General features: G+C 39.2%; 1 protein-coding gene across 1 annotated transcript; it reads left to right on the forward strand.

The window, feature by feature from the left end:
* Positions 1-1,672: 1,672 nt before the first annotated feature.
* CASP7 (caspase 7) lies at positions 1,673-21,971 on the forward strand. Its single transcript, XM_064431348.1, has 7 exons — positions 1,673-1,745; positions 2,937-3,049; positions 17,638-17,786; positions 18,637-18,765; positions 19,243-19,418; positions 20,789-20,927; positions 21,443-21,971. The coding sequence occupies exons 2-7, from the start codon at positions 2,937-2,939 to the stop codon at positions 21,664-21,666; spliced, it is 930 nt and encodes a 309-aa protein (XP_064287418.1). The 5' UTR covers positions 1,673-1,745; the 3' UTR covers positions 21,667-21,971.
* The last annotated feature ends 990 nt before the right edge of the window (positions 21,972-22,961 follow it).

A 22,961-nucleotide genomic window follows, 5' to 3' on the forward strand; every position in this document is an offset into this window, starting at 1 on the left:
ACACAGTTTTCTCAAAAAAAAAGCAGCTAACAGATGGCATGAGAGGAACCACGGGATTGTGCTAGTTTGATTTTCAGGAGAAAATTTTGGCTGTGCATCCAGCCAGGAGCCACAGGGCATAATCCCAGGGAGCAGGGAGCTGTCCCAGCAGCAGCGTGCAGACACACGGCAAGAGCTCCTCCATCACATGGAGGCACTGACCTGTCGGGGAGCAAAAGCCTGTTTGTTACCATGCCTGTGTTTTGTGCCAATTAGGAGGCAGTTACTCTGAAAAATGTCTCTTTGATGTAAATCTCTTCAGGTAGTGAATGTTAAACACCACGCACCGCTGGGTAGGTGTATGATTTTGCAGGATTGGAGCCCGCATCCAGGAGTAATTAGCAAGACTGTGCCAATCTTCAGTCCTGCACTGGACCGCTGGGCCTGATGCTACGGCTGCACAGTGGGATACCGTAATTAGCGGAGATGCAACACGCACAATAATTGGGAGGATAAGGAAATGCCACTGAAGTTTATATAAGGGGGAAAATTTCCTTAGATCTAGACAACCTCGTGTCACCATGAAACTTTCGACTCTTCTTTGGCGGGGGTGTGCCGGAGCACAGCTATTAAAAAGTGGTAATTTTGGTTTTGCTGTGATGTGGCCGTCATTACCTGGGGAGCGAGGAGGGACCGGGGGCTGTGCCCGAGACCCTCTGCCAGGGGGACGGACGGGGACAGGGACAGGGACAGGGACAGGGACAGGGACAGGGACAGGGACAGGGACAGGGATGGGGAAAAGGGTCAGGGATGGGGACGGGACAAAGGTCAGGGATGGGGATGGGAAGAATGGTCAGGGATGCGGAGAACAAGTGCCAGGGTCGGCTGTCACTTGTCTCTGCCCCAGCACGGGAAAAGGTGGTTCTGGGCAGGCCACGCTTTCGAAGAAGGAGTCTGGACTCTTGCTCTTGGTCTTCAGTTGAGTTTATTGTTCCTTATCTACAAAGTTTTTCTGTCTGTCCAGCCAAGGTCTGATCAGCAAGACAGCCAAGGGTACTCCCTCCCGCCCACGGGGCGGTTGTCTCTTTTATAGTAAAAACTACATATAAGATATTTACCTTCAATTTCCAATACTTTTCGCCCTTGTTGGCAAGTGCACTTTCACTATGAACCAATCCACACATGCCAACATCATCCTGAACATGGATGCCAAGGAGAAGAAAGAAGAAGGACAGGGCACGTCCAAATCCCTCCATCTTAGAACTCCTGACCCCCATGTACAGAATTTCAAACCCCCCCGTACAACATACAAAACCCCCCTGTACAGTGCTCCAAAGTTTTTTTCCTTCACCCTGTGATTCCTACTAGTGTGCTACTTAAACTTTTGTGGCCTGTAGTTCTTCATATAAGGTTGGCAATTTGCTCCATGAATTAAGGTCGAATTTCCAGGCGTCTTTGGCTTCCTGCCAGGGTGTCCGAGCCCCTGCCAGGACTTTGAGACATCCAGGGCATCCAGAGAGATGCTCTGGGTTCCGACAGACAAGGGTCAGGGATGGGGACGGGAAAAGGATCAGGGATGCGGAGGAGGACAAGGGTCAGGGATGGGGACGGGACAAGGGTCAGGGATGGGGACGGGACAAGGGTCAGGGATGCGGACTGGGACACGCCAGGCGAGCCCGCCCATCCCCCGGCGCCGCCTGCCTCTTTCGCTTTAAGTTTCCTTTAAGTTTCGCTTTCGCTCCCGCGCGGCCGGACCCAGCAGCAAGGCAAGCCCCGGGCCCTTCGCGGCCCTTCCCCTGCCCCTGCTCCTGCCCGGGCCCCTGCCCTGCTCTCCTGCCCTGCTCTCCTGCCCTCGCTGCCCGTGCCTTGCTGCGTTCCGCTGCCCGGGCAGCCCCCGCGGCCTGCGCGCTCTGCTTGCTCTGTGTGTGTGTCTGTGTGTCTGTGTCTGTGTGTCTGTGTGTGTGTGCTTGCCAAAGCCGAGGCTGGACCCGGCTTTGGGAGCTGCTCTTACTCTCGGGGAGCTCCCAGACCTCTGCCGGTGCTGCTCCCTGGCCGGGTGGTGCAGCCGTGGAGCCGCGGGTGCGCTCTGGGCTGCTGCTGCTGCTGCTGCTGCTGCTGCTGCTGCTGCTGCTGCTGGGGTGGTTTTCCATGTAAACGTGTCCTCTTCGCAGTAAATGGGTGATAAACGCAAATTTAACCTGCCTTACTGTGGGAAAGGGGCAGGAATCACTGCTGGTTTCCTGATGAAAGTCTGGGAGCAGGTGTTTCAGTGCATCCACCCCGAGCAGAGGTCCTGCGTGTGCCCGCGCTCCTCTCCGCGGAGCTGGCGCGGATCCTTCTGCTGTGGCTTCCCAGCTGCTCGGTGATGAAATTAAAACCACCCATAGGAAACACACAGGATTCTCTCACTTACACACTGATTGTGTATATGAAAACACAAGAGCCTTGCTTTCATCCCAACCTGCTTCTTTCCAGACCATGGGGAACTGTCTGGGAACTGCTTCTGTGGTGGGGACAGCTCCCTTGGGCACATGGCAGGGTACTTGGGACTGCCCTTTGCTGGCCAGGTGTTGGGCTTCAATGATCCCAGGGGTCCCTTGCAACTCAGAATGTTCTGCTTCTATTTTATGATTGTTTTCTAGGATTCTGTGATCTTTCACCATAGAATTATTTTTGATTTAGCTGTAATCTGTTTTTTTGAGAGTGATGTTAGACAAGTTCCTTATGGTAACTGGCATGAGAAAATAGAGATGGCTGGACATGTGCAATGCCACAGCAATTGAGGACCAAACATCTGTAGCCACTCCTTCCTGAGGAAGAAGTATGCAATAAAACTGACTAAAATCCTCAAATGTATCTTCTATAAACCAGACCATAAATAATCTGGTTCACAGAAGTATTTCTAAAATGTCAGTGCTCACTGAGGGACACTTACATTCTTGTACTTTCATTTGCAGATGTCAGAGGATCAGCATGATGATCTCCCTGCTGGAGAGGGAGATGGTGAAGATGGCTGTGATGTAATTGATGCAAGGCCAGACAGAAGCAGCAGGTTCTCACTTTTTGGAAAGTAAGCTCCTACTTGTACTCCTGTTCTTCTTGTATAAGCTGCCATGGTATCCTTTTAATCAAAGAAACATAAAAAAGCTTGATTTGGTGTTCAGTTTGGTATGTCCACAATATTATTGATGGTCTGGATAGAAAGGTGGTTTATGTTGTATGAATTTAATGTATCTTGTCTGTACCTTAAAGCATTTCTTTTTAATATCCCTTGTAGGGAAACCTATAATATCTCCCATAAGTTTTATTTGGCAGCTGAGAGACCACCAAGTTCATTTAGCATCAATTACAGTCCCACATCTTAAACATTGACCTTTGGTGGAGCTGGGAATTGAATATGCCATTAATTATCTATTTTACTGCACTCAGCTCAGCTAATCTCCAGCATCACTGGAATCCCTGCTGACTGTCTAAGTTACTTTAAAGCCTGGATGTGCCATCTAGGTTGTAGCACAAAGAAGCCTCACCAAGTCTAGAGATGTAGCCCCTTACAGAACACATTAAAAGCCTTTCATTTTAAAGCATAGTAGTCTCACTGAAGCATAAGCTTACTTTCATTAAGCCAGTGGGAAGCAAGAACTATTTACTGCTCATCTGTACTCCTGAAAACACTGGATAATGTGATTAGAATTGCAAAAGATGAAAAATGAACACACAAAGTTTATAAATACTGTTGGATGTCAGCAAATGGCTACTTCACATTGGATTTAGTGAGATTTTGAAAGAGATATTTGATACAAAGTCTAATGCATTTACAGAGAGGTTTCAATTTTTTTTACTATTGGAAATTTACATTAAAGTAAGCAATGTAATTCAGAGAGTACATGGCTAATATACTTTTATTTTTGTTGTTTATTCTGTGATTTTAATAGGGATAACAAATTTGTGAGAGAAGTGAAGATGCTTTAGTCTTAGGAGACTTTTGATGTGCTGTTAAGCAAATCACTGTACTTTGTCTCATTTTATCATTTCTCAAAATATGTTTCATGATGTGTATGTGTATTATTAATTTTAACAAATAGACAAATGTAACATTTGTTTCTAAATCTTGTCAAATATTTTTTCAAAGGTTTCTTTCCATCTTTATAAAATGTGTGTTTTGATATTTAATTTGGTCTTCTTTACAAGAGGTGATATGCTAATACTATTACTAAATTATGCAACTCAAAGTTAATAATTGCCAAAGAAAAGGCAATAATCAGCATTTCTATGACTTTCAATAAGAAATTTTTAAAATAATTTGGCTATTCATCTGTTTGAGGCATTCATCTTTTGGGAACTCCTTGAAGATGCAATTTGCAGCATTTTTCTTTAGAAGTAAAAAATTACTCAGATTAAGTATGAGGCAGTTGAGACAATTCAACTTAGGTTTTGTAGGGAAAAAAAAACTTCTGAGAAATCTAACAGAGTTTCTTGAAGAAAGTAGTGATTTGTTAAAGAGGAATGAGGTGCTTGACAATTAAGGTATTTGTCTGTCTTTGTCCTACAGAAACTAAAATTCCTTGGTCTGAAGGAAGATAGGGGAGGAGTGTGAGAGGATAAAGGCAAATGGGATCTGATCTGAACTATGATTGTGTTAAAGGAGAAAGTGAAGGGAGAATGATCACTCTTTGTGCCTCACAGGGAATCTAGGGGACATGCAATGAAAAGTTCATGCAGTAGATTTAAAAGATGTGTTAAGATGTAATTTTAGCATGGTGCAGAATGTCACTGTGGCCAGGGGATATGCAGATGTCAAGCTTTTAGAAAAATTAAGAGATTAGATGCATGTGTGGAAGAAAATTCCAGATGTTAACATCTTTGGTGAAGATGTTCCTAAGTCACATCTCTGTGAGAATATATTCTGTATCCAATTTCTTTTGTTTGCTTTCTTCAAACACATTTGAAGAGTCAGTACTAGTCAGTACTTGTATGTGAACCAGTGGGGCTCTCTGCCTTGATTGCCAAAGCTTCATTTTGGCAGCCTGAAGAAATCTTAAATAAGGTGTCCAGAAAGCTTTAGACTGACTACAATTTTATTGTCCTTTTTTATTTGTTTTATCCACCCAGTCTTTTACCAGTTGTGCAGTTCTCTCAATTAAGTTCTTCACTGCATTTCATGTACTATTGCTTAACATAAGTGAGTTCAATAGGAAAGCAAGTAACTTGTGATGTTACATAAGCACATTAATTTTAATTTGAGAGAACAGAGCAGTGAGAAGCCAAATTCAAAGCTGTGCAGAAAGACCAGCTGTTTCCAGTAGCTTCATAGCTCCAATTTGCCACTCTCTGGCTGTGACTGGAGATCTGCCTTGTTCCAGCAGTAACTGGAAATAAATTAAAACCTTACTCACTACAGATATTTCTCTCTGAGAAGTCTGTGAGGCTGCTGTACCAAGGAGGCCACGAGGCTCAGTACAAGCCAGGATGGGCAGATGCTTCTGACATCTCAACAACTTGGGGGAATTACCTCCTACATATTTCCTTCTCTTCGGAAAAGTGCTAATACTTAGCTAATGTTGGTGAGAAGAACTGTCCAGTGGGGAAAAGAGTTGGAAGAAATTTTGGATTAAATATGCCAGCCGGGTTTTTATTTAGCCACTAGATGGCAGGAGGGGATTAATTTTGTGTACTAAGAAAAGAGCAGAAAATCGGCTGTGCTGCAGTTGAGCAAAAAGTGATGTTCCAGAAAGCAAATAGTGCACAGGCACATTTTTGGTGCACAGCCTTGCACATTCTGGCAAGGCTATGCACCCAAAATGTTTAAAACCTGTTTAAAAAAAGATTCAACTAAGGTTTTCAAATGTGTATTTTATTTTTTTAGCTAACTAGTAGAATTTTTCCCACATGAGTTTGGGGTTTTTTACTATGCTATGTGTGCTCTTTTGACACTTCCAAGGCGTTAAATATAGTCTTGCTTCTCCACAGGAAGACTTAATAACTTCATTTGGTATCTTTTGTGTTTTATGATTGATAGCAGCAAATGCATTTTAGCATCCAGGCAAGCTAATGTAACATGAAATGGAATAAAATTGCAGTTGCATTGTGTTAAGTAGAGCTAAGATTTCTCTTAATCCTAATAAAGTTGTTTTCTTTAAAAAAGCTGCATCCAGAAATTCCCAAGGCTTGGTAGACTTGCATTTGCACTGTCAAAAATCCTGACTGCTCGTGGGCTTCAGTGAAGGAGCAGTGCAGAAGTGTTTTGTTATTAGCAGTATCTAGGCACCAGTTTTATCCTAATTTAATTGTACAGAACCATTTGTCATCTGGTTACTTTTATCTGCTCCAGCCCTACTGTCTTGTTTTACAGTCAATATTCCCCTTTTCATCTGGAAACAGAAAACAGAGATATCTATTCAAAAATCTTTACAAATACTTAGTTACAAATAAAAGGGTGTGATTCTGTAGTGCCCTCTATGCAGATACATTAAATGGATTGTAAGAAAACCCCACTGAGAAATTTCATGGGTTTTGTGGGGCATGTAGTCACCAAGAATATTTTAGTTGTTTAACACTGCAGATCCAAAATATCTGTAAGATATTTATTTCTGCCAAGTCACACCACTTTAAAGTTTGAGACCTTTGAGTAATTTGAAAGTTTCCTGGAAATGCCAGTGTGCCTCTCACCTTCTGTACTTCAGTGGTTTTGAGTTACATAGTTAAGATTTGTAAATTAGTATTTAGATGAAAAAGATTCATGGATATTACCTTTTCTTTTCATGTGTACAGTGTTTATTTGGGTTGTAGGACATCAAAGATGTTACCAAAGGCTGTCTCTTTTAACTTCACGACCCTTGTCTCAGTACAGTCATATTTCTCAACATAAATAACTTTGTCCTTCAAAGCATCCTCATTTTTGAGGTTCATCCTCAGCTGAACCTCAGGTCTGGAGTTGTAACAGGTGTAGAAAGTTGTCTTTGTTTCTAAGCTTTTCTGTTGTTCCTCTGTCTTCTGGGATCTATTTTCCATCCACTTTCCACAGTATCACATTCATTCTGAATTGGAAGGGACCCACAAGGATCACCAAGTCCAGCCCATAAGTGCCTGTATGGGGAATACCAACAGTTTATTTTTATATTGATTTGTAAAAGAAGCTGCTTTTCAGGTAGAACTTTTATGGAGAACAGTTTCACACTGATGCAGATACATATGTTTTCCAGAGTTGTCTGTTCTGTTACACATTTTTCAGCGTCAGAATAGAATAGACCTTTCAAAATAAATATTGCTAAGAAAAGTATCTCTTTTATCCTTAGAGAGACTAAAAATAGCAAGCTACTTTAAAGCAACTAACAGCTGATGAATCATTATCTGAAGTTATGTTCTGGGCTGCAAGCTGAGATGTCTGAGCTGACCTCCTGTTTCAGCCTCATGTTTCCTTAATGTTTCTAAGGAAGTCACTGTGTGCCTTAGTTTGTCCTGTAAATGGGTGATGATCTTTTCCTTTTACTGTCACACCTCCAAAATCTATCACAATATAATTTTAATTTTGTTTAGAGTTTGTTCTGCTTCAGAACAAGGCAAATATCAATCGTTTATGTTCACCTGAAAGCATCAAACATGAAATTTCAGAAGTAATTTATAGTCTGGAAAAGTTCCAACAAAGACAACTAAGAGATTGTAGCAAGAAACAACAGGCATTTTTCATTTTTGTTACTCTTTTTTTAAGTCAGGGGTTGTTTTGTTTTTGTTTTGTTTGCTTGTTTGGGGTTTGGTGAGAGTTTTTTTTTTGTGTATATGTGTATGTGTTTTGGGGTTTTTTTGTTGTTGTTTTGTTCAAGCAGTTTTTGTTATATCTGGAACTCAGCTTCTGGAGGGCACTGCAGGAGTATTTAACAATGGGTGGAACCTGTGGCCAGTGCTTGTGCTTTCCCTTGGATGCTGACTGCATTTACCTCATAGGAAAAGCCCAAGTATCTTCAAATAGTGTTTAGTCTATATTACAAGAACTCATTGATTCACAGTCAATATTTGTTTCCAGTCTCCTTAGAGCCTTTTTAATGTGAAGTACAGCAAACACTGGGTTATCCAGGAACTGTAGCTGAAGTAATCACAGTCAAGTATCCTAATTACTTTTTGTAATTAGTGTAGTAATTTATTTCCTTCATTACAACAAACTCTGGGCTGTATCATACAAAATTTGGAGGGCAGCTATTTTGTGGTGTCACACTTAAGCTTTCAGAGCAATCCAGAGAAATTTAAGCCAAATTTATAACAAACCATGTTTGGGGGTAAATGTGTAGGAAGTAGTTGTATTAGTTAAAGTATAGAAAGGCTTTGTAAGCAATGCATGTTAATTTGCATTATTTTGCTAGAAACATGTGTTGTGTAAATGGTGTGGATCAGGTTTTGATAGAAGGGACGTAACACAAAGTGAAGTCTGCCTTCCCACCTCCATCTCAAAATCTATTTTCCCGTACTCTTACACAGGAGCAGAGGTAGAATGAGTGATGGGAGGGCGTTTTCTGCTGGTCAGCAAAGGTGGCTCAGGCTGCATGACCTCAGCTGGCAGGGTGCTGGCCGGGGGGGTTTGAATGGCCCCACAGAGCAGAACAGTCCAGCGTGACCCACTGCTGACACAGGGGAATGCCGGGCCCGAGCTCACAGAGCATCCTGCTCTCTCTGCAGTGCAGCCCCGAGCATGGTGGGCTCCCAGCACTGCCAGAGAACACCAGACTTGCTCCTGAGGACAAGCTGAAGCTGTTTTCAGATGCAGTGTGGAGTACCGTTTGATGATGAGCCAAGGTACTGTAGATTGTTATTCAGCGCCTTCCTTCTCTGCCACCCGTTTGGAAAAATCATGAGTTTGTACCCTAAAACAGTTCAGTTTAGCTAATCCAAGCTCCACTGGCATTTTGCAATTGCTAATCCTTGCCAGAGTGTTCTCTGAGCATTAGTGTTTGGAGGGCTTGCTTTAGTTTGAGTCATTTCCAAGCAATCCATATGTACCTGTTAATTTCTTTTAGTACCTATGAAAGGTAAAATATGCTTCACCTCTTTTTTTGCATATAATTGTCACTTGCCTATGTACATTATACTGCCTAGGGTATGATCATGCAAGACTGCACTTTCCAGAACACCCACGGAAGGTATGGATGTGCAGGTTTTCTAGAAATTAGCAGAAAGCCTTTCAGCAAGCAAAATTCTTTATTTGTAAAAATTTACCTTTTGGATGTTTTTTGGCTGTTATGTTGCGTACAATAATGTGAGACTTGCTTGGCAGATAAAATGCAGCTAATTGAGAAGCTGAATCTCAGTTACAAAGTGATGATTGAGGTTTAGAACTCCATTTTGCAGTCATCACACCACAAAATTGTCATGTGGGTTGTAAGTGATCCCTAAAATATTAAGTGCACAAAACTAGGGCACTGCTACCTGTTTCTTTTCTTTTTCCTTTTGTCTTTTTTTAACTGTTGTGAAATGTGGACAATATTAGATCTGTCTGTTGAAACTTTTTTGTCCAAAGTGCAGCTGGCTTAGTCCCAATGCACTTGGTCTGCTTCATTTGTATATAATAAATTAAATTGCAGTTGTGGTTTTGATTTGAATTAGTTAAGGCCATCACTAACACATACTTTAAAAGACAGGAAGGCATATTTAGATTAACTATCAGAACTTCAAAAAACGTTTACAAAGTGTGCCAGAAGTTGTAGTCTGAGGCTTTTTCTTTCAAACAGCTCAACTCTTTCATTATACTGTGAGTTGTCTTGGACTGAGTTTCTCAGTTTTCCAGGTTTTTAGAGAAGATTCTCTCTCCTAATTGGAGATGGATCTGAAACCAAAATGGAACAAAAAAGCTACAAGATGGCTTAGTGTCTGAAAAATGTCTTATAATGAGGTATTGAAAATGTATTCAGTGTTTCAATTGATGTTAAATAGTCATACAGGCACTAGTATTGCTCTCTCTGCGGGGAAACTGATGTGTAGTAATCAGAGTTAGGAATTTGTTTCTGGACTGAGATCCGCTGTAAACATCCATAGTGAAGGTTTACAATAAGAATGTAAATAATAACTTTACAGTAAGAATGGTTTGTTCCATGCATTTTCTTTCCAGGAGGCACCTGTCAGTAAGCTAACCCACACACTCTAGACATAAACATTGCACAGATGGACAAAATATGAATTTTAAAAGTATTCTAGTTCAAAATCAGTACTGGATAGAGTCCCAGATGGGTCAGGTTGGAAGGGACCACAGTGGCTCATCTGGTCCAAGCTCCCTGCTCCAGCAGGGGCATCCCAGAGCAGAGGGCACGGGATTGCCCCTGAGACTGGCTCTGTTGGTTGGAACGTGGGGCATCAGTTTCTTTACTACCCTCCCCCTGGAAAGAAGCCACATGGTCTGCAATTGCTTTATAAAATACATTTGTTTAGACTTCATTTTGTGATGGAAGAACTGAGACCAAGAATTGCAGAATTGCTTTCCCAAAGTGATTCCACAGCAGAAGCACAGCTCATTTTGTCTTGTTTAATACCTTTCATCAAGTTAATTGGGCAAAGCACAGCTAGCATATGGTCTTAATAAATAAATTTTATTCTATGTTGTACTCTCGGATGTGATATTAAGAAATTTAGGAAAATGCCAGGATTTCTTTTAAATAAATTGAAGCAGTTTATTTGCAAATTTTCCGTGAAATCTGTTACAGTACTCTTTCATGTGCCGTATCAAGAACAAAAGTATGTTTTTAGTATAACACTGGTTTTTTGGGTGAACGAACTCAGTCCTGTCTTGGAAAGAATTTTTTTAATGATAGCTTAGGTCCTTCCCAGCTCTAGTATTATCTTGATAAGTTCAAGGAAATAATCACATTGTTTACCTAACTCCTTTCTTTTGATACTGCTACAGCAATATTTTCTGTTCAAAATAACTGTGTTTACCATTATTTGAAGGGCCTGTGACATGAATTTCCAGATGAACAAAAGGTGGTACTGTCCTAGGTTCCTAACTTCAGGTAAATTCAAAGAAAAGGCTTTGCCTCTGCTGGCTTTCAAACTGGCTTTGTTTAGTCAGCTGGCAGTCTGATTCCAAAGATGCCCTTAAGAACTCATGAGCTAGTGGGCAGTTCAAAAAGATACTGAAGGCTGATTAATTCCTATGGCCCTGTCCTTGAGAGCATTTACAGTCATTATTTTATTGCCTGAGCAGTCCTGTTGCTCCAGGAGGAAAGTGGAGTGTGTTTGTTGGGGCTCTGGTGTTCCAGGAGGCACACTGGCCATTTCCCTTTATTCCACTCATTCCCAAAAATGACTTTCAAAGTTTAGACATTTCAGCAAAGCAATATATAAATAGGCAAGGGCAGCACAGACTTCATATATCATCAATAAATATTAACTTCAGACTCCAGTGTTATCAGCTTAGCATGTTTTACTGAAATTTTGAATTTCTTTAACAGATGAAACAAGATCCTGACAGTGAACAGAAATCTAGGAACAGTGGGGTTTTGTGTGTGGCATTGTGTTGTTTATGTTTGCTATTCTAAATTGCAGCTGTCAGTTTTCATGCCTTTTGTGTAAGACATCTGTGTGCGTGGGTAAGCAATGTAGGTGAAATAATGTTTAAATGCTTTTTAGGGAACTTCTGTGTGCAGTTTTGTAGGATCCCTTTTATACTCTCTGCTAAATGAAGACTTTCTATTGTGTGGAAAATATCCTGACTTTAATATTAGAATTTTTTTTTTCAATTTTCTTTTGACATCTATCTGGAATATATTTTAAAATAGCCTTCTAAAGACTGGTGATTTTGTTGGTGCTCATCTATCAAAGTCAGCAGTCCTTTGCTAACATTTGCTAACAGGGAAATTGAAAGTATGCAATGCTTACTTGCACTTCCTCCTGTACAGTTAGAATTGCCCCTTTTTCCTCAGGACACTTCTGTTTCAGCTATTAAGCTTTTTCTTTCAATTTCTGTCATGGCACATAATTTGCAAGCCTGAGTATGCACTTTCAAATGCACTGTAATACAGCTTTAGTATATGGTCTAGACCTTATGGTTTAGTCTTTATCCCATGCAATTTATGCTTTCTGATTTTTAACAGTAAAAGAATATTCATTTTTATGAAAGACAATTCAAGTAGTGATACACTGTTCTTGTCCAGAAATGTTGCTGTTCTGCCAACCTGATGCAGTATTAATGGAAAAAGGCAACAGGATAATCTGTTATTTGCTTGCAGCTCTAAATCTGTGTGACACTACCAAAACAGATCTGACAAGGAACAAAACGTGTGGCTTAGAGAATTTAAGATATAAAAAGCTCTAGTCAGGTTTAACAAGTGACTTTTGTTTGATATTGCCAACAGGGTTCAAGATTTAAAAAAATTCAAATTGGGGAGAGTGTACAGTAATTAGAGGTGTATTAAATACAGTGAAATTAGAAAAAATTAAGGTATTAAAGCTGAATAAAAGTATTAAAGCTGATAGTTTGAAGAGAAGTTTATGCAGAAGTAAGAAATCTTAATGCATGATCATCAGAAGGCATCAGAAGTATGAATTATGGAGCCCAGGTCAGACCACTAATTATTGAGGCTAAGGTAGAAACATAGAACAAAATATTGAACCTTGTTTTGGCTAATTTATAAATTCTGTTTCCTGTTCTGTTTTGGTTTTGTTTTTGTTTTTTTTTTTTTAATGAATAAATCTAAATTGATCTCCAGCACATTCAGTTTTACTGCACATAGCTTAGTGATGCCTTGTGAATTCAAACACAATTGTATTTGCATTTCATTGTTTTCTGTCTATCCTTTCACTGTCATTTTAAGTAAATAAGTCCAGTCCAGGATTTTTCCCCGGGAGAGCAAACAGCATTTGTGATGAGCAGTAGTCACAAACATAATTTATATTGTGCATGCAACAATGGAAGGAGAGTGGGAGTTTTTAGGCAGAAAGGGCAACATAAACTGCATAAAAATAAATCAGCAATAGCCTATGTAAATTTCTCAAGAGGCCTTAGAACTAATGCATTGTCCCATGCATTCCACAATATTGTAACTTAATGGGAAATTTATTCAAATGAAACCTGTATAGAGTCCCAAAAAGTCCTAAGGGAAGCATCTCAGTTGTTTGTAATGGATTAAAGAGCATTGCAGTTTAAAACACCTTGCTCCCACAACACTTAAGGGTATGAAAGTTCTGGTGGGTGTCAGTGGATTACCTGAGAATGTTTCTGTCCACTGCTCTCATCCAGCCCAGACCCTACAGAAAGGCTGAGAAATGTGACAGAAACGAGAATAAAACTATTCACCAATGTCAAAAAAGCATTTGGACTCCTGAAGTGATGTTTTGCAAAGACAACCTGTTTTCAAGGGCAATTTTTTTTTAATCTGAAACATGTTATCAGTTATTCAAAACTTATATTGCGCATTGTATAAAAGAAGGAAGCCAGAGTAAAACTGTTAATGTTTTGAGATATTCCTTATCAAGGAAAGGCAAAGTTTACTGAACTGCATAGAGCAGAGTAAGACACAGTTCTCTCCTTTTGTGGGTTTCCTTCAAATAGAAATGAATGGAATCAGTGTGGCTTTTCCCACCCAACTCTGAATGTCAGCTCCCTTAAATTAAATAGTGTAGAATTGTAGAATTTTTTTATCTGCTTACATTTTTCAGTACAGCAACAAAAGGCCCTAATTTTCTTGGGAGAGAAGGGAACTACAGCTTTCTTTAAAACCTAGATATCCTTCTGTAATACCATTTTTAGAGTTTATTTTGAACAACACTCCCTGGAAAAGAACAGTCATTTAAATAGCCAGGCAGAGGAGTAGATGAATACTAGATGAATAAAGACAGTGCTCAAGGAAGCCTTTGACCTGCACATGGATTCTTAATATGTTGGTATGTCACACTCATGTATGGTAGCAGCAGGAGTGGAGGAAGGTGCCACTAGAAAGGACATCAAAGGAGAGAAAATCACAGCTGCTGAGAGACACTGCTTTATTTTTTCTAAATAATCTTCAAGTATAGTTAAACGGTGTTGGTGATAATTTTATCCTTAAATCTTGAACCATATTGAATCAATAATTTATTCCAAGTATGAGAGAAAAGAAGGTTTGTTGTGATAGGTACCAGTCCTTTAGATGATGAAGTCCACTGCTCATGCAAGTGATGTATCTCCATTGACTTTGGCAGAATTTTAGCCACTCATGCTGATTAAACACTTTACTACTATTTAAAAGTTCAGTAACAAAATGATAAATAGAATAGCTAACTTTAGTTTTATGTTTGAAAAGTGAGAAGTTGATATTAATGGTTTTCTTAGGGTTGATACTGACTGAGTCTAGACTTGATGAAATCACATTCCCAGATATGCAGTTGGCAAGCCTGAGGCCTGGATTTAGAGACATGGTGAGGGTGAAAATGTGCAAGCTATATGCGAGTGCCAGAGTGGAGTTTCAGTTTTTCTGAACTTTTGACCAAAGGGAGAAAATTTGAAATACGTGACAACAATAATGAGGAGAATATTTCTGTATAAGGGAAGTGACCACTAATGGAGTGAGGAATAATGGCACAGCTGTAATTAAGACCTGAAGAATGAGTAAACAGTCATGAAATTCAACTTTCTGTTTAGTCCAGGCAGGTTTGAATCTCAAAAGAGGGAAATTAAAGACACTACATGTCAGAGAAGCAGAAAGATGTCAAGCACAGGGCACATAGTTTAAAACATTTTATAAAAGCATATAACTAATCTGTGGAAACCCTTTTGGAAAATACAATCGTTAGAAAGCTTAGTAAGAGCAGCAGTAAACATTTTTACTAGCTAGTGTCCAGTTCAAAGTTCAGAAAAAAGATTTAGGCTTTCAATCATAAGTCTGCCCGTCATTGACAGAAGATTTCATTTAAGGCCTGATTATTACTTATTTGTAACTTTATTAATTATCATTACAAGGTCTGATTTAGCTTATTGAATCTGAAAAGTTGCACATTATACCGTCAGAGTAGCCAGTCAGGCAGTTCCCATATTGTGCTATGTGGGCACAGGAGCCAGAATCTTGTCTGGACTGCAGGTTCAAGCTGAGTATAATCCACAGCCTTTGCTCCCTTATTTATTCAGTGTGGACTGATGCCAAAAGATTTCTGGAACTTTTTATTGTCTTCCAGTAAGGAATTGATAGGCGTGACCGTGCTGTGGGTTTTGGGTATCTCGTTAACCTGTTCAGCTTGGGAGGAAACATTGTAGTGAAACCACAGTGTCGTGTGTGAAGGAACGGGGAAATGAGCTGCCAAGGCTTGTCTGTGGTGTTTGCCATGGACTGGCACAGGGCTGCTGGCTGCTCTTGAGAATTCCAGCAGCAGGAATTACATCCCTCAAACTCACGGGTATTTCTGCATGAATGAGTGCAAACTGTTGAACTTGGGAGTGAAGTGGTTTCAGAGAAGTTGCGTGGCTGCGTTGCTGTGCCACTTAACCCTTGCTGCTGTTTTCAGTGGGGCTTTTCATGGGGTAACGTGGCTGCCTGATTTCTGGGCTGGAGTTTTGTCCTTCCCAGCATTTTAGACAGTGCAAACATGCTAGTGCTCAAATGGGTCCATCCCTGAGTGCTGACAGGGACATGTTCATGGGTTGGACATAAAGAGAAATGTGTGTGCAATCCCCTTGAAAATATCCTGTTGTCTCTAACAGCCACTGTTGTTTAATTACTTTTTCAGGAAATCACTGAAGCCAGATAAGTCTGTAGAAAGTGAACCTTCATGGACCTGAGTGGTTATTTGTTTTTCTGAAATTTCTTTTTGTCTTTTTCACAAAGAACTGTCTGGTGATGGAGGACCTGGGGAAATTTTAGCTTAAAATAAGAATCCAAAAACTCTTTGAAAGTCAAATGTAATATCAGCATCATCCAGCTCTGACTGATTCTTTAAAAGAATTATTTAAGAATTGGTTAAGACTTTTTCTTGAGGCAAAGCATATTTAATTATTGCTTCCAGAGCCCTCAAGAAGCATATGCAAGGATAATATCCATGCTTGCAATTTGTTAGAAAAAAACCTTGTATTGCCAGATATAATCCTCAAGTAGATCCAGTTCAATATCTTGTTTTTCAGTCTCCAAGGCAAGTCTAAAAGAGGACATAATATTAAGATGGTCACATGTAAAAAGAGTATAATGGAAGCCAGCCAGGTGCAGCTATTCAATTTGGCCCTTTATAATAGAATGTGGTGGCACTCAAAGATAAGAAGCTGTTTTGAAATTGAATTGCAGTAGCATTTATACATGATGAATCATTTAAAGAAGGTTTATTATAGATTCCAATTGGTCTTGTCCTTTAGTAATAAAAAAGAGGACACTTAGAACTAAAAGACAACCATTGTTAAATCAGGCAGGTAAGAAAATAGATTACCTAAACATTTAATCAGTTCATAGCAATCTCATGTCTACAGGTTATTATTGAACCAAATAAATTAATAATTCTTTAGGAAGATGTCTGGATGAGAATAGTGAAAGTACTTAAATTAATTGAGGTTATAGGAAAAATTTAATGCTGTTATAACCAAACTGTACTATACAGTTATTTGTGCTGTGAAAGTAGTTTATGTTTTCCTCTCAGACATCAGCAATAAATCCTATTGGAAGCTGGATGCTGGAACAAATAAGAGAGGTGCCAATAACTTCTGCCCTTTCCAGAGCATTGTTTTTAAGTGGGCTCCAAAACTTGCTTATAATTCTGGGATTGAATCAGACTCCTTATAGGCTCTTACTGGCTTCAGTTTTGCTTGAGGAAATCTTAACCACAGCTGAAGCCACCTGCATGAACCAAAAAGTCCACCTGGAAAAGCAAGTACTGCTGAGTTCCTCATGCTTGTGCATCAGGTGTGCATGTTGGCTGTAACTGATTTGATATTAATACTTTATTTGGATTAAATCTGTGAGTAATGTCTGTGCTATCCCTTGGCATCTCTTTCTAATACAGTGTAAGACTCCTGTACATAGCAAAAAGATCAGTACACAGTCATATAACCAGAGAAGATTTATTAATATAACCCACTAACATAATTATTATAATAGTTTGATTTGTTTTTTCTTAGGTTTTATTTGACAAAGTTCAGGTATCAATGATTACATTGAAATGTGCTTGGGTTTTTCATAGGTTCAGACTGCTGTTTGGCAGACTAAATTAACATGTGACTTGTTCACATCTATAACCTTTATCAGTAAAAACTACCTCCTTCTTAGTCTTAATCTGCACAAAATTTAGGGATGATGGTGATTCAGTAAACAATTCTCATCACACAGCTGGGTAAACTGCATATCTTCATGTTCCTGGAATAGCTACTATGGGGAATCTGTCTGTTACATTAATTACTTACAGTAAAAGTTAAATATGTCCAGAAACAGTTTGCAAAAGGTTGCTGCCAGCCTCACTTCATGTAGGCCATTTGTTTTATCTCTGGGTCAGGATCTGTGTCCTCCTGTTGGCTGCAGTCCACTCCAGAGTTATTTCACCTCGTCAGAATCCATCCACTCACAATAATCACTTCATGGAAATCACAAGATCTTAATGCCTTGTTCCAAAATGTAAATGAAGAAAACAAATATTGGAGAAGGAGAAACATTGGGCAGGGCTGCACGAGTGGTTTGAATTACAGTAAACAGGCCGCGCATGTGACTGGTCACTAACAATAATTTCATTTAATTCACTTAGAAAAAGGAAGAATGGAGAAGAAGAGCAGCCAAAGCCCTCTCCCAGTAATCAATACCGAATTGTTACTCCCACATTCCAGTATAATATGGATTACAAGAAAGTTGGCAAATGTATTATTATAAACAACAAAAATTTTGAAGACAAAACAGGTAATGTTCTTTCTTTGATGTTACTCATTACAGACCATAGAATTTTTGTACTTTCTTTAATCAGTAAGTATTCTGGTTTCAGGACATGGAATTTTAATTAATGTTTTTCTCTTTTTTGATAAATAGTTGTTCCTAAAACTTTTCCTGTTCTCTAACACCTGTGTTAGAGTGGCTCTTTTCAACATCTTTTCAGTATGTGTCTCAAAGACCATGTCTCCTTGCTGTACCAACTTCAAACTCAACCTTTGTTCCAGAGTTTAAAACCACGTTGTTAAAATTTGAACTTTGGCATCTGCAACCCATGTTATAAATTCTCTGTCCCTGAGCTGCAGCTATGACCTACAAAAGCTAATAGCTGTAGGTGTGCTCTGTTCACACTCCTGCATTTAGCTTTCCAGACCACATGTGGTTTCAAGGCAGACAAATACTTGTATTATAATCAGGTTTGTAGGATTTTTCCTGTACACTTGGCAAGCACAGTAAATTGTTTTCCCAAAAGATTCTGTATCAGATCCTTTTACTGGGTATAACAGAGACATTTTTCAGCAGGTATTCCATGGGGTGCTTTGTGCCTGCATAACCAAAAGGAGATGGATCATCCTTAGAGCTCCTATGTTTCAGGGTGCTAGGAGCACGCCAGCATTTTTCAGGATAAGATATGTGTTAACACTGAACATGGCCTTATTTTTAAAATCTCACAATTTGTTCTCAATGCTGCTAGAGGATTGTTTTAAAAACATGTCACTGAGACATTGTTTAATTTTATCAATGATAAACATTTGCCTTTGAACATGTGAATCATTTTGAGTTGTGTAATGTGCAGTCAACCATGTTCTTTGTTTCCTGGCAGGAATGGGCACACGCAATGGCACTGACAAAGATGCTGGAGACCTTGCTAAGAGTTTTAAAAACTTGGGGTTTGAGGTTGATATACACCATGACCGAAGCCGTGATGATATGGAAAAATTAATGAAGAAAGGTGAAAATTCAGAATTGTACAATAATTTAGAGGGGAACAGACCTTTGGAAGTCACTGAATCTACTCCCTGCTCACAGCAGGTTAAAGTAGAGCAGATTGCTTAGGCCCCACACATACAGTTTTATGTATTGAAGGATTTGTTTTCTGAATGGACTGGGCTTAATTCCCCACCTCATCCCCCAGCATCAATTCAGAAATGCACAGTGTTCTTGTGAAGCACTTGTCCTGTGTGTTAGGTGAAGAGCCTTCATATTAGATAAGGAGTTCAGCCTGTTGATTCTAATAGGCTAAAGTTAGAGTCAAGTGAAGGATGCATCCATGTAATCAACATACTCACCCCATTTTAAAAGATGGTCCACTCCTTATGCCTGACAGTAGGAGCCCAGTGTGTATTTACCCTCAGAAAAATGCATTTGCTAAATATAATTTCCATTTAAAATATGGCTTTCTTTTGACTCAGAAGTGCTTGCCTTGTAGCTGCTGAGGAGAACCACAGTGATGCTGCCTGTTTTGCCTGTATCCTCCTAAGCCATGGGGAAGAGGGGCTCATCTATGGCACAGATGGACCCATGGCTATCAAGAGTCTGACTGCGCTGTTCAGAGGAGACAAGTGTAAAAGCCTTATAGGCAAACCCAAACTGTTCTTCATTCAGGTAATAGCCCTGAGGTAAATACAGTGCTGCAGCAGGGAAAACATGCTCTGCTGGTTGTCTGCCCTAGAAAAACCCTGTAGCTTGTCTTAGTGAATGTTGCTGGAGGTTTGTGAAAGAATGTGTGGAGAGTCAAGTTGTCTGTGGGTAAAATTATTGTTTGTTTTTAGAAGATAATTTGTATATGAGATTCACAGGTGTAAAGAATATTATCATTGTAATTTTCTACAGGGTTTTTCTTGGTAATATATGGACTTCAAAGCAGAAAGACAAACTCACTTTTGTGCAGACAGAGCTAAGGACAGTACATGATTTTCAATAGGAATAATACTGTCCAGATCTCTTTGAATTAAGGCTATGTCTACAAATTACTGCTTAAATAAGCACTTTTCTTTCCCTCAGTAGCCTAAAAATTTATATTGCATTTTTAAATTTGCATGTAATTATTTGTACTAGTTAATACAATTATTAGTTAATGTATTAATTATATTAGTTAAAACTTTTAAAGACAGCTGTTTCAAACAGCATTAACTGACATATCATGGGTCTGAATTCTCTTTTTTACATACTACATAGCATTATTTGCATATAAGAGTTGCAGCAGATGTGGTTTTCCCTAGGCTATCCCATCAATTAATTCTCATCCTCAAAGTGAAAACTGTTTTAGACTCTTCATGCTACTAAAGTGATGTTTCTCCTAATTACACTTTTGAAATGGTTACTTTATAGACTTTAAAATTATCTTAATAAAGGCAATCAGCCCTGTCAGATAAGCCAGTCAGACTTGTTCTTTTGCAAGAGCTGTCAGTCAAAGCTACTGATCAAGAGCTGAAAATTACCCACCAGGACCATTGTCCCAGTGTGCCCTTTAGCTAAACTCATGATTAAGAGAAAATTAAGAATCAAAGAGATAAATGGAAAAGTATTAAAAATGCAATATACTGGTAATGGGTGGTCAAACACTAGACCACATTGTCCACACTGTAGAGTCCCCACCTGTAGATTCCACTGTCAAGAAATTGTCCAAAGTCAGCATTATGTAATAATTGGGTGCTGAGAATGACTCTAGACTGGTAAAATTAATCATGGTTAGAATAAACCAATGCTGACGTGGCACTTGTTGACAAACAGCTGAGATGCACAGCCTCAACGCCTCTGCCTTCCTCTGCTTACAAAATGTATATTTTTCAAAGGGTAAGCTAGTAACTTTATCACTGAACAATCAGATATCCCCCAGAATTGTATCTCTGCTTTTAATACATGCAAAGTACTGCTTAGAATTGAATCTGTTAAAAAAAATTGATGAATACTAATTGTTCTAAAACCTTGTTTCTGGTTACTGGAAACATTCCATTTATATTCTCTGCTTTCAGGCCTGCAGAGGCTCTGAATTTGATGAAGGTATACAAACTGACTCTGGACCTGCCAATGACACCCTGGAGACAGATGCCAACCCGAGATACAAAATCCCAGTAGAAGCAGATTTTCTGTTTGCTTATTCCACGGTGCCAGGTAAGGAAAAGAGGGTCAAGATGGGGGGAGAAGCCTGAAAACTCACAATCCATACTGACTGGATTGGAGATGGACCCCTGATGATAAATCGTGCACTGATGGACAAGGCACAAAGGTTTGGTTGCCTTGGGTATCCCCCACTTCTACAGTGGCTGCAGAGGAAAAGAGAGATTTCAGATGGCAAAGGGAATGTTCTGGGAATCCTGCCCTTCTGTGTCCTGGTGTGCTGAATATGTGATGAAGGCAGGAAGAGGAATAGGTACAGCACAATACTTATTCTCTGTGTAATTTTACTTCTTTCAGATTCCCTAGTGCCAAAATGTAGAATGGTACTTAAGCAGTGTGTGGTTTGGAGAGTTAATATGCGTTATTCTCAGTTTTAATGAAGTAGGATGTGTAATATAATAGTTAAGAATTCAGCTTTCAGTGTGTGCATTGTCAGTCTTTACCCAGAATCTTTCACACAAAAGAGCAAAAATAACTCCCTGTATTTTCTTCCTCGTCGTTCCTGCCAGGTTATTACTCCTGGAGAAATCCTGGAAGAGGCTCCTGGTTTGTGCAGTCTTTGTGCTCTGTGCTAAATGAGCATGGAAAGCAGCTTGAGATCATGCAGATCCTCACTCGGGTCAACTATGTGGTGGCCACCAATTTCGAGTCGCAGTCGGACGATCCGCGCTTCAGCGAGAAGAAGCAGATTCCCTGCGTGGTCTCCATGCTCACCAAGGAGCTTTACTTCTGAAGGGGCATTTTAGTGCAGGTTTTGGGTGGAGATGTGATTGTGGACAGGAGTAGCACACTTTTAATAACAGAAATGTGGTAAGGAGAGATTTTTTTCATGTTGTATAAGACGGGGTATCTGATGGATGGACAATATGCAATATTTTAAAGAAGCTGTGGGCCAGCCTGACAGCTATTACTAATTATTGTGTCTTGGTTTCCCTTAGTGTGGCTGTCATGATTTATGGCTACAGAAGACATTATGAGTCAGCTACCTGACCCGTAAAGCTTTTTCCCAGAAAACAGATTGTAAATTAAAAACAAAAAGATCTTGAGACTCCTTCTCATTACTACTATCTCATGGAACCATAACCTCCTTGAATATTTCCAAAGACCATCATATTGTGGGTATGTCCAGTAATAAAACAGTTTGTAGCTATTTTAAAGGGTATTTCTTAGTCTAATATATTGATTTTCTTCCAGTGAACATTATTCATGAAGGCTTATGGTTGCTCTGTGCTCAATCTAGAAGTCAGGTTACTTAGTCATCATTCTAGCATAAGATGAATGTATAAAAAATCAATATTTTTAGATTATTTACGTGCACAATATAGAAATATAACAAATAGAACAATCAAAATTAAAATCGTTGTAGAAGATTGGCAAATTTTACTTAGATGAAATCATATTACAGTGCCTTTGTGAAGATATTTTGCCTTGCAAATGACAATTGACTGAGAGAACAACCTGAAATAATGGTATTGCATTTCTTCTGCTTGCAAAAATAAAAATATCTGCTTCTTGATTCAAAAGTTAATGACAAGGCTTTAAAACATTTAAAATTTAATGTTGAAAAGGTAGAATTATATGTTCCAGTAACAAATGTATGTTTAGATTTAACTTCTAGATGTGAGGAGTTTTGCCAAAACTGGAAATGGTTACTTGAATCAGAAACCAGAAGTGCCTTCTTAGTTACTGTACAGTCTTGATTTTGTGTTTTAGAGTTTTGTTGGTGATCTTTACATTTCTACTTTTTATATTTCCTTTAGTTGGTAGCTAGGTCAAAAAAAGGAAGTTTAATGATTTGGTTAAACTGACAAACAATTAGTTGTTCACCCTTTTCCAGTTGATGTACTCTACACTCCTTGCAATCTTCTGAGAAAATGAAAACCAAGTTAGCAGATGGTTAAGTTTATTTTCTTACAAGTACTGTGACATAGTGAGACACATATTTTTTCATAAATTTACAGTTGTTTGAATTGAATAAATGGTGATTTATGGAAATACTGAGCATGACATCAATAAAAGCCTTTTTAA

This window comes from Passer domesticus, chromosome 8 (genome assembly GCF_036417665.1).
Source record: "Passer domesticus isolate bPasDom1 chromosome 8, bPasDom1.hap1, whole genome shotgun sequence".
Lineage (NCBI taxonomy): Eukaryota > Metazoa > Chordata > Aves > Passeriformes > Passeridae > Passer > Passer domesticus.